A 13,182-nucleotide genomic window follows, 5' to 3' on the forward strand; every position below is an offset into this window, starting at 1 on the left:
AGCCTAGATCTAAACTAGATCTACAAAGGAGAAGAGCTTTACCCTTGATGCGATGCCCTTCGCTAATCCCGCTCATCCAAGGTTCGCCGGATCTCAAGAGTATCAAAGTAGATACTCCTCTATGTGTATCCACACAAGCAAGAGATGAAGAAACCAAACAAAAGGTGTGCTAGCACCTTTGAAAGGTTCGGCCAAGGTGGAGGAGAGGGAAAGAAGAGAGAGCTTGAGGAAGAAGATGAGAGTTACACAAAAGAAATGAAACTCACCCCATGAATGAGTGGCCGACCACATGAATGAGGTTAATAACCTTCATGGAATACCAAGAGTCACAACTCTTGGTAACTCCCATGAGGTGACATCCTACTTAAGCAATCATGATGATGTGGAGCATCATCATTGGCCCACTCTTTGCCAACTCACCAATGAGGTGGCAAATGGTCAAGTCAAACTTGACCCTTCATCTTCCTCTCAAGTCAAGTCAAATTTGACCACTTCTCTCCCATGGTTGATCAAATCTAACCATTGGTTCAAGTCAATTTTAATTTAATGAATCTCTATTCATTGAATTAAATTGACTCAATGAGTCTAAGTCCAAATTAGACTCATCTAACACATGAACCAAATTGAGTCCAACTCAATTAGCCTAATTTGGATTACTCTTAATCCAATTTGGTTCATCACATGGACCTAATTCTTTAGGTTCATCAAATGAACCTAATCTCCATCTAATTTGCCCTTTGTGTGTGGCCCTATAGGTTCTTATAACATTGACAATGCTCCTAAACTCATTTAGAAGCATAAGTAATGAGCGGTATCTAGCAACACATCATTACTACCCAAGTTATAAGAATGTTGAGATCCAACATCACCTTGTGACTACTAATTGTAATTCTTCACGATATATGACAAGTGTCCTTCTATCCTTGACATCTAGATTGATCAACGTGAGGCATAGACCATGTCATCCTCTAATCAATCTAAATCTTGAACTCCAAGTAGACTCACTCAATCAAATGAGCTCAACATCTCATATTTACTCATTTGGGCATGACCATGCACTTAGTGGTCTCACTCTATCAAGAATATCGATGTCACTCCCGTCATATAGGAGGGATAGATCCCATCTACATCACTCACATCCCTCCGCATAATTTGTTACATACCCAGTAATCGCCTTTATAGTCCACCCAGTTACGGGTGACGTTTAACGAAGCCAAAGTATGCAACTCCTTATGTAGGGAACCATGGTGACTTCAGGTCCAAGGACTAATAGTCATACTAATAGCCACATGAGAAAGTATATGACACTCATATAACGATCCATGATACTTTCTCATGGCGGGTCATTCAGTATACATTCTCCAATACATACCCATGTGTCAACTTGATATCTCCATATCCATGACTTGTAAGATCAAGTCATCGAGTTGACTTACATGCTAGTCTCGTCGCATTAACATTGTCCTTGAATGCTAATACTTGACTAGGAATGATTAAGAGTAGTGTTCCCTATATCATCTCACTATCGATTCAACTAACCGATTGATATAGGTAAGAATCTTCTACTCAAGGACGTTATTATACTTAGTTATTTGACACCAATACAAGTAAGCATAATAACCATAAACAAATGTCTTTATATATATATAAGAATATGATACAACGAGTCCATACAACAATCATCAAATGATTGACTCTAGGGCTCTAACTAACATTTTTGTGAAGGTAACCTTTAGAAACTAATCTTAAAATTTCAATTTGAAACATTTGAATCAAAATCAAACTAAAATTGTTTTATATACAATTTGAAATCAAATTAAAATTTTCATAAAAATATAAATATTAACTAAAATTCAAATGAAAACTGACTTGAGAATAAGAATATTAAATTTTCCTTGTCAAATACATTTTTTCAAGGCAAAGACTAAAATGGTATGGTTGGATTTCTCCTTGATAAGGTGCTTAGAAACATTATGTGTGTATCGTGTGAATAAATCATCAAGTATGACATCCCCGAACTGATGCACAATCAACGGTTCTAACACTGCACGAATACAATCCGCCACATTTTTTGCACTTTTTGTGTAGTTTGGTAGAGCAAAATTAAAAGAATGATCTTGTGAATCATCAAATGGGTCTCAATTTGATTCAAAGATCTCTACTCGATCCAAATTGAACAACCCTTCGTGATGGATCATTGATTTCACATCTTCAAGAAAAGGTCCATAAAGCGGCAAATTAAAGGTGTCAACCTTTTCTTCTGGTAAGATTCCCTAAATTCATATAGAAAAAATGGCATTAGTTACATAATCATCTTTATATATTTAAATTGATTTATTTGATTAAAATGAATTATACTAGTTAAGTATTAACCTCTAAGACCATGGAATTAAGAGCTTCAGCAAGTAGTCCATAAAGATGGCATAAGTCACCGTGCCCAGGAGTTCTCTTTCTTCTTCCTAGAAATGTCAGCACCATCCCACTCCCACCACCCATGTTCAATTCCGTATATCGTGACCTAAGGAATGTCAAAAAGTCTTTTTTATATTGCTCTCTGTATGCTTTTTCTACTTGTGGCGTCGTCTCTGTCCAATAATATTTCCTTTATTCAATGGAACACCTTGCTCATTTTCTAGTTCTTTAGGTACCTAACAGATTCAAATTATAATGTTAGTTGACTAATAATATAATTCAATATAAAAAATCATTTAAAAAATATATATTTTTCAACTAGGAAACTAATTGACAAGCCTTTTTGCATGATACTATACTATTAGAGAGATTAGAGAGATTAACTAATTGACAGGCCTTTTTGCATGATACTATACTATTAGAGAGATTAGAGAGATTAAGTACTTGCGAGAGCCACATTAGAGAGTAGGAAGAATAAAAGAAATGGACACTCGCACGAGGAAAAAGCCTTCCATAGAATGATCTTGGCACTCCGACCACATAATACGGCACCAGCAACTCTCCCTTAGTCTCCTCCTCCACTTTTTTCTTGAACTTATGTAGTGATTGGAAGACATAGTTGAAGTCATTCCCTAGGAGGTCGTTCAACAAGAATTGCACATCCAACGGCTTATTCATCTCCATCATACGACGGAGTTCAATAATGATGTTGAGTACCTGATCAGAGACCACAAGGAACATGTTAGGAGCAAGAGCAACTAAGATCAACAACAGCCATTTGCTCAAGGAGCAATGCCTTACATACCTGAGAGACCACAATGAAGGTGTTGGGACCAGAAGAGCAACCGAGATCGACAATGACCATATGCTCAGGGAGCAACTTCTTATACACTTCTTCGATGGCGTTCGTCGATACGGGCTTCGTTCGATAGATCGCTTTCTCCTAAGCAATGATACTTAGCAATCTAAATCTACTTACAAGGACAATAAATTAAAAGAAAAAAAACTCCATATATAATCGCATTGATCGACTTGGAGCCTTGAGTTGGTGGCGTAACTAGTTTCACCGGCGCCCCTGATCATGTTGATTATTCTAAATGCATGAAAGATGACAAATTAAAGCAGTAAAAACTTACAGTGATCTCTCGCAGATCTACAATCGGCAATGACGAAACTTGTTGTCGAAACAGCGATCATAGGATCGGAAAGCCCTCCATGATTCCACGAATCAAATCCCACCGCCTCAGATGTCATTCTCTAGCTCTCGTTGCCTTCGTTTTCTTCTTCGTTGTTTTTCTTGAATGATCCTTGGACGCTCCCCTTTATATAGGGAAATAACGCAGGGGCATAATGAACTTTTCCATTATGAGTAGTAGGGAACGTGGGCCATGTTTTCACGTTTCCCACTTTCCCATTTCCTACATCTCCCACTCATCCAAGGTAAGCCACTAAGACTAGTTCATTCAGATAAGTCACAAAGACTTAATAAGTCACATAGACTATTAGAGAGTTTGGTCACATAGACTATATGAGAACATCCAATCCATACTTAGAGAAAATGATTCGTGTGACAGCAAACACACTGAGCGATAGTTGCTAAGAAGATTATTACACGTTTACTTAGCCGCTCTTTGAGCGATCAATGCTAAGAAAGTTGTTACACTTTACTTAGCTGCTCAAATAAATTATAGACTCACTCTTCATGGCACATAGCCTCTTTCCTGGTGGCACATAGCCTTTATCCAGGATCCATCCAATCTTCAAGTGACACACAACCATTATCTTGGAGATATCCATGTCTTGCTATTTACCCAGATTAAATAATTTTCATTTACATCAATATGAACATCTCTAATCCCTTATAATGACCATTATGTCAAGAGCATGTTCCATATCCAATATTCACATTCATTTCTATACATAACAAAAATGGGTCGACCAGTGAATAACATCAAAAGATGTAAATATATTTAATCTTCCTTTTTAGCTAGAATCTATTTATTTTAATCAGTCGCTTTCCTAGTTATGCTCCATAGACCGAATCATCCATAGCTATAGGATACACGCTAAAGTAGCAGACACTGATTAAAATTTCAAGTAAACAGCTAAATAGTCAATAAGACAAAAAATTGAAATTAACTTATAATCTCAGAGGTCTCACATAGTAGAGAAACAGAGATCAATTCTCCTACTACCTTTATTGTCGCAATAGCATATATGGTATGAATCATATATTACGATGTTATTCTCTTTACTAAAAAGAGCGCATATTTTTTTCTCAATTTTAACATTGTATACATTTTGATCTAAACATACCTAATGTCTAATCCTGAATTCAACATATGAATTATAATCTCGCCTTCAACAGGTTCAGTAAATGGTGGGTTCATTTACTTCGATCATTATTAACACATAAATAATCTCATCTTGACACAATTATCAAGCCGACCTCAACTCATGGATGTGTCTCTAATTTCAGCTACATAAGCTATTTCATAAGTAATGGTCTTACCCCTATTTGTACTTAACAAACAGGTATGATTGTCCATGTGAGTGGACCAATATCCACTTGCCAACATGCTCACCGAGATATTATATGAATGTAACAAATACAATATATACACTGAATAAATTATGACAAATGACACAATCATAACACAAAGTCTGATTGTTATTTCAATATTGTTACATTCTACGAAGTCCCAAAGACTTTACATGTTCTTTAAATGACTCTTTAGTCATTAGCTTAGTAAAAGGATCTACAAACATAGCACGTGTAGGGACATATTCAAGAATTACTTTTCTTTTAGCCACAATATTAATCATAAAATTATATTTAATTTCTATATACTTGCCTTTGCTATGATATTTGAGATCCTTAGAAAAAGCTATTGCCGCTTGACTATCACAATAGACAGTTACTGGACTCCCACTATCCTCAGCAATTTTCAGATGCTTCAGAAATCTTCTCAACCAGACTGCTTCTTGCACAGCCGCTGAACATGCCACATATTTAGCTTCCATAGTCAACAAAGCTATACAAGCTTGTTTCTTGCTGTTCCAAGAGATGACGCCACCATTCAGCAAGAATACATAGCCTGATGTGGATTTTCTATCATCCAGGTCTCCAGCCCAATCTGCATCTGAATAGCCTTTCAGACTCATATCTGATCCTTGAAAATAGAGACAATAATCTATTGTCACCTTCAGATATCTGAATATCCTTTTTACCGCCTTCCAGTGTCTCAGTCCTGGGTTTGACTGGAAGCGACTGACCAAGCCCACAACATAGCTGATATCGGGACGTGTACACAACATAGTGTACATCAAACTACCAATAGCATTGCCATATGACTTTTTATTCATCTCAGCTATTTCCTTTGGAGTTTTAGGACACGTGCTCTTGCTCAACACAGTACCTTTCACAATAGGTGTGTGTTCTATGTTGCAATTAGACATGCTGAAATGATGTAACATCTTATTTATATAAGACTCTTGTGACAGACCCAAAAGTCTTTTAGGACGATCTCTTATGATCTTTACTTCTAAGATGTATTCAGCTTCTCTCATATCTGTTGTATCAAATTATGATGACAACCACTTCTTGACTTCATTCACATATCCTATGTCATTTCTAGCTATCAGCATATCATCAACATATAATGAGAAAATGACATACTTTCCTTTTTCCCTTTTTAGGAAAATACAATGATCCTCATTGATCATCTCGAAACCATAAGATAAAACGACTTCGTTAAATCTTATGTTCCATTGTCTTGACGCTTGTTTTAGCCCATATATAGACTTTCTAAGTTTACATACTTTCTGCTGTTGGTCTTTAGCAATGAAACCTTCTAGTTGAACCATATAGATTTCTTTGTCATGATCACCGTTAAGGAAAGAAGTTTTTATATCCATTTGATGTAATTCGAAGTCATAATGTGCCACAAAAGCCAAAATAACTCGTATTGACACAAATTTCACTACGGGAGAAAATGTCTCTTTAAAGTCAACACCCTCCATTTGGGTATATCCTTTTGCAACTAAACGAGCTTTGTATCTGTTAATTGATCCATTTGCTTTCCTCTTTATCTTGAGAATCCACTTATTCCCAATAGCCCTTTGGCCCGGAGGAAGATCAACTAAGCCCCAAACATGATTTTGAATCATGGACTTCATCTCTTCAACCATTATAGCTTTCCATTTTTCTTTAACTCGACATCCCAATGCTTCCTCAATGGATTGAGGTTCGTCGTCGTCAATTGGAAGTGTAATCAATGCCTCATTCTCAATATCAAACCTCTTCTTAGGTTTGATCTTACGAACACTTCTCCGTAAGTTGAGCTGTTGAGAAGTCAACTCATGACTCGACATATCATTCCCACTTAGTTGACTAGACTCAGGTGTTCCTTTTGACACTTCTCTTGTTGATAATATCTTATCCTTCTCAAATAGAGGAACATTTTTATGAACATCACCTCTGATTGGGAACTCTGTTTCGAGAAAAGTCGTATCTCTCGAATATATTTCGGAGATGGTTCCATCTAGTTGCTCACCTATAAAAACATAACCTTTGGATGTCTCATGATATTTTATAAAGATACATTTCTTACCACTAGACCCTAGTTTTTCATACTTTTGAGAACTATCATGAATATAAGCAGCTGACCCACAGAGTCTCAGATTACCCAAATCTGGTTTTCTGCCTGTCCAACATTCATATGGGGTAGATGGAACTAACTTTGAAGGCACTTTGTTAAGTATATAGGCTGCAGTTAATAATACATCTCCCCAATAGGAGATTGACAAATTAGCTTGCGCCATCATAGACCTAACCATTTCAAGAAAAGTCCTATTTCTTCTTTCAGCTACCCCATTTTACTATGGAGTTCCAGGGATTGTCAGCTGTCTAATAATCCCTCTATAATTACATATTATCTTGAACATATCAGACAAATACTCCCCTTCACGGTCAGTGCGTAAAGTCTTAACTTTACGTTCCGTTTGATTTTCAACTTCGTTCATATAATGAATGAAGCAATCTAATGCTTCAGATTTATGAGAAATCAAACACACATGACCGAACCTAGAGAAATCATCAATAAATGTAATGAAATAGGAAGCTTCATGTCTAGCCTTCACATTCATTGGACCACAAATATTTGAATGAATTAACTGCAATGTTGATTCAGATCTAATAGCCTTACCAAATGGTTTCCTAGTTGCTTTTCCAGTAAGACAATGCTCACATATAGACAATTGAATCTTAGCCCGAGTGCCCAATAGACCCTCTCTAGCCAACCGATTCATACGTTCTTATCCTATGTGTCCTAATCTAGCATGCCAAACCTCATCAGTTATATCTACATCACTAGTTAGAAAAATGTTTGAAAAACAACCATTAATAGCATAATTGACATCTGGTTCTATATCAAAACCCATAAAACCATTTGTTAAAAAACCATGTCCGATTGACACTGAGTCAATCTTAAGTTCAACACATCAACTGTAAAAATTAATACAATACCCTAAATCAAGAAAATATGTAATGGAAACAAGATTCCGTCGAATTTCAGGAGCATACAGGATATCAAGCTCTACCACCACGGAGGTTGAGTTTGCAAGTGCCGACTCCTTTGACTTCAACTATTCCATTGTTTCCCACATAGATCCACTTGTTGCCAGCTGGTACCCGATGGTACTCAACAAATGTAACTTGTTCCTGAGCTACATGGTTGGTTGCTTCCGAATCTATAATCCACAAAGGATAAGAATCAACTAACAACACTGAACTAGCAACAAAATGCTCTTGAAAAGAAGGCACACTTGGATTTATCTTTTTCGGTTCAATGCACTCCTGAGCGAAGTGACCCTTCTTGCCGCAATTAAAATAAGTCAACTTGTTTTTAGGTTTCTTTCTAGTCTTCTTTACTATCTTCTTGATTGGGCCCTGTTCCACAACAGCAGCTTGCCTCTTCTTTCCCTTCCCTTTCTTGAACCACTTCTTTTTCTTGGATCCAAATGATCCAGCATAACCTATAGCCACAAAAACTTGTCTAGAAATCCTTGCAGATTCAACTCTCTCCGTCTCCAATTTTACATGGCGTGAGACATCAATGAAAGTTTTGATACACTCACTGTGAGTTAGGGTTTGCTTCATGGTCTCTCAAGAATCTGGAAGTGAACGAATAACTACTTGAATCTGTTGTTCATCAGTCAACTCATGACCAGCAGTTTTAAGCTCTCGAATCATGTTCGACATCTCCCTGAGGTGTTGAACCATTGATATATTCGGACGCTTTTTGTATCTGTCAAACTTGATTGTCAGCTGTCGAAGCTTACTCAGACTTATTCCATTGTATTTTTCTTTAAGGGCTGCCCAAGAATCTGGAAGTGAACGAATAACTGCTTGAACCTGTTGTTCATCAGTCAACTCATGACCAACAATTTTAAGCTCCCGAATCATGTTTGACATCTCCTTGAGGTGTTGAACCATTGATACATTCAGACGCTTTTTGTAGCTGTCAAACTTGATTATCAGCTGTCGAAGCTTGCTCAGACTTATTCCACTGTATTTTTCTTTAAGGACTGCCTAGACTGCATGAGCCATAAGATATAACTCATACTCAAAAGCTAGGTCGTCTACCATTGAACTAATCAATATGCCCTTTGCAGTGGAGTCCTTTTTCTTCCATACCTTATAGGCATCAAGATCTCGTCTGTGTTGTGCAGTAAGACCATATACAAGTTCTTCCATAACATGATTTACAGTCTCTAGAACTTCTTGTTCCTCAAGTGCATACTGTATCATGAGGTGTCAGATATTATAGTTATCCTCATTAAGTTTTTCACCTTTGTTGAGTTCATCTATTATGTTTTTGATTGCCGTAATCTATCATAAATAAACTCATTATTAGTATTCAATGTAAATCATTTGCATGTAATTTATGATTTACTCAATATTACTTTGAGTTGGTTTACAAAATCAAGTGACAACTATATTTTCACTCATCATTCGTATGACCAATCAAATTAATATTAATCAATTCTATTACATACATCCCAACAAATGAACTGATCATTTTTAATATCATGAATTCTTTAATTAAATGAACTAATCATTTAATATATCATGAACTAATCATGCATCATGTCAAGTAAACAACATAAATAAATGAATATATCATTAACATAAAATTGTGCTGCATAATGTTAACATATAACTAACTACATGAATGAAAATAGAATAAATATTATTCATACATAACGACAATAATAATAACAGAACTCTAGTAAACTAGATAGGCTACTACCACCCCCACTAGAACATACACTAGTATAGTGGTCAATATTATCCCTTTCAGCCTGAATTCATTTGGGGTAATCTCAGGCAGGATAGCTTCAAGATTCTCTATTGGATCCTCCACACACTCTTCGAGATCATGTTCTGATTCTTCAGGATCTTCTGAATCCTCTTCAGATTCATCTGGATCCTCCTTTGGATCTTCAGGTTCCCAATAAAAATGAAGTAATTGTCTGCACATCTCTGAATATGAGATGTTCCCATCATAATCATCCCATAGTTGGAATGATATCTGTTTGAGATTTTTCGACAGTGAATAGACTAGAACCGATCTTCTGTGTATGTCTTCGACTGGAAACACTTCTCGCTCGAGTTTCTAGAACAACCGATCGAGCTGACCAATAAGTCATCTGAGTCCTAGAACCGAGTCAAAATCAAGCTCCTTAATCTCCTCCCAAAACTCATGTTGTCGTAAATCACGACTAGCCATCTGAAAAATTAAAATTAAATAAGTCAGTACAAAACTGACTAACCAGTACAAAATCGGTTTATTTCAATTTATACAGGCATATTACCAACATAATAAATTAAGAAAAATAAATCTTCTCGATTTTCAGGAATTTAAGTCGACTGTCCCATCGGATCGGTTGAATAGGAATCTAGATCTTAAACTTAGTCCAATGTCCTTAATTAGAACTAATCTAATTGGACATGGATTTTTGTACCTATGTTTTGTTACTGTTTGATCTAAGTTCATTTCTACCAATTTCAAACTTATTGATCAAACTCAGGTCCATTTGATTAAACCAATATTCATTGATTTAAGTCTGATTGATTAGAATAAATCTAATCATTTGATCAAATTTGACCCATCTGGTCATTTGATCATATTTAGTCCAAACCCAATTATTTAACCCAAATTGATTCATGTTTGGATCAAATTGGTTCGATTAAACTAACTAATAATTTAAATCTAAATCGGATCTAAGTGAATCAAAATTGCTCTAGACCATTATCATAAATGATGAATTAATTAAACTCAATTTTTAATTAATTAACACATGCAAATAAAATTAATGAAATATTAACATTAATATTAAATGCATGTAGACAAATGCAAATAAAATTAATGCTACATAAACATTGGCAAAATAAAATTAGCATTGCATGCATCGAATTTAATTAGAAAAAACATGAAACGTTTTTAACCAAGCATTCCATGTCATTCTTTACCGCATGCATTAAAATTAAAAAAAAAACATTTTCTGTCGTGAACCCTAATTTACAATTTCTGCTTCCACGTTTTTTTTACCGCTGACACCACTTTCTTAACCATGATCTCCTGCACGCATGCCGCGCACACCATGAATGTTGTGCACGCCGTGTACGCTATGGACGCCACCTTTCCCGTGACGAACGCGGGTTGCAACGAGAGGTGACCATGAGCATTTCGCTGGCCACGATCGGAGACTAACTCCGTAAGTATTCCCTCGAGGTTTTACGGCGTCGGCCATTGGGGATTGTGGCAGATCGCAACACAATCACAATCTCTTACTCGGCTATGGCAAAATTAGACGGAGATAAACTCTGTTCAGGGTAGCGATAATAATCACTGATCACGACTCAGTCATGATTTCACCCAGCAAAAACGAACAGAACCAAATCATAATTTTGATTCAACAAAGAGGTAAGAGTTTAGGGATTTATCATGCATTTAGAATTAACATGGGCTCTGATACCAATGTTGATTATTCTAAATGCATGAAAGACGACAAATTAAAGTAGTAAAAATTTACAGCGATCTCCCGCAGATATGTAATCGGCAATAATGAAACTCGCTGTCGGAAGAACGATCACAGGATTGGAAAGTCTTCCACGATTCTACGAACCAAATCCCATCACCTTAGATGCCCTTCTCTAGCTCTCGTTGCCTTCGTTTTCTTCTTCATTGTTTTTCTTGAATGATCCTTGGACGCTCTCCTTTACATAGGGAAATAACTCAGGAGCATAATGGTCTTTTCCATTATGAGTAGTGGAGAACATGAACCATGTTTTCACATTTCCCACTTTCCCATTTCTCACCGATCATGTGAAGAACTTGCTCCACCTTGAAATCCATCTCTCTCTCCCTCTCTGTGAAGGCCTGGCATTTAATGAGGTATTAGATGTAGGGCTGTAAACAAGCCGAGCCGAGCCAAGCTTTAGGGTGTTCAAGCTTGTTTGATAAGATAACCGAGCCAAGCCGAGCCGAGCTTAAAATGAACCAAGCTTTTGAAATGAGTGTTCAAGCTTGGCTTGGTTTATTTTTTATGAGCTTGAGCTTGTTTGAAGCTTGGCTTGAGCTTGGTTCGTTTAGATGTTATCAAGCTCTCAATTCGAGTTTGGCTTGAGCTTGGTTCGAGCTTGGCTTGAGCTTGGTTTGAGCTTGGTTCGTTTATATGTTATCAAGCTCTCAATTCAAGCTTGTTTGATTGTTTGAAACTTTTAATTGTTTGATTTGTTATTAAGATTGATAATTTAAATTTATTTATTTTATATTATTATTTATTTAGCATATTGAAAAGAATTTTATTAATAATATTGTTCGTGAACATTGTTCACGAACGTTAACGAGCTGAACACATATGTGTTCAAGCTTGTTTGTTTAGCTTAACGAGCTGTTCAAGCTTGTTTGTTTAATTAATCTAATGTATATTGAACGAACATAAACAAGCTCTTACCAAGCCGAAGACCAAGCTTGTTCACGAACGCTTGGTTCATTTACAGCCCTAATTAGATGTGAGGCTTAGAAAGCATGGCAGTAGAGTATACGGAGCGATGGAGGGTATATATATATATAGACAGTGGCGGATCCAAACAAAAAAAGGAAGAGGGTGTTCAAAAAAGGGAGCTGGAGCTTGTTTTCCTTCTCGCTAACCCTCGAACTGCAACATACTGGTGGAATTTTTCGGGAGCAAGGGGGTGCTCAAGCACACCCCCGCTCCCCCCTAGATCCGCCACTGCATACAGAGGCCTGGCGTTTAATGAGGTATTAGATGTGAGGTTTAGAAAGCATGGCAGTAGAGTACATGGAGCCAGGGTCGGCCCTGGAGGAGGGCGACATTGGACGATGACCCTAGACCCATAATTTGAGAGGGCTAAATTTTTTTTTAGCATTATGTATTATTGACATGTAATTGGGGCCTTGAATAGTTGGGCCCAAATTCATATTTCAGAATCTTTTGATATTATCTTTTACTTTTATCCTTTTAGACATGTAATTGGGGCCTTGATTAGTTGGACCCAAATTTATTTTGAACCTTTTTTTTCCACCCCGAACGAAGGACCGGAGCTGCATGGAGCGATGGAGGGTTATAGAGGCCTTTTATCTATATATATATATATATATATATATATATATATATATATATATATATAAATCAAAGGGAAGATATATCATGTCATCTTATATGTCATTGTGACAATGA

General features: G+C 36.6%; 1 protein-coding gene across 1 annotated transcript; it reads right to left on the bottom strand.

The window, feature by feature from the left end:
- Positions 1-1,898: 1,898 nt before the first annotated feature.
- On the bottom strand, positions 1,899-9,956 carry LOC121991056 (anthranilate O-methyltransferase 3-like). Its single transcript, XM_042545085.1, has 6 exons — positions 9,745-9,956; positions 3,445-3,505; positions 3,218-3,355; positions 2,857-3,129; positions 2,621-2,648; positions 1,899-2,137 (listed from the first exon to the last, which is right to left on the bottom strand). The coding sequence occupies exons 1-6, from the start codon at positions 9,954-9,956 to the stop codon at positions 1,899-1,901; spliced, it is 951 nt and encodes a 316-aa protein (XP_042401019.1).
- Between the last annotated feature and the right edge of the window lie 3,226 nt (positions 9,957-13,182).

This window comes from Zingiber officinale, chromosome 6B (assembly GCF_018446385.1).
Source record: "Zingiber officinale cultivar Zhangliang chromosome 6B, Zo_v1.1, whole genome shotgun sequence".
Classification (NCBI taxonomy): domain Eukaryota; kingdom Viridiplantae; phylum Streptophyta; class Magnoliopsida; order Zingiberales; family Zingiberaceae; genus Zingiber; species Zingiber officinale.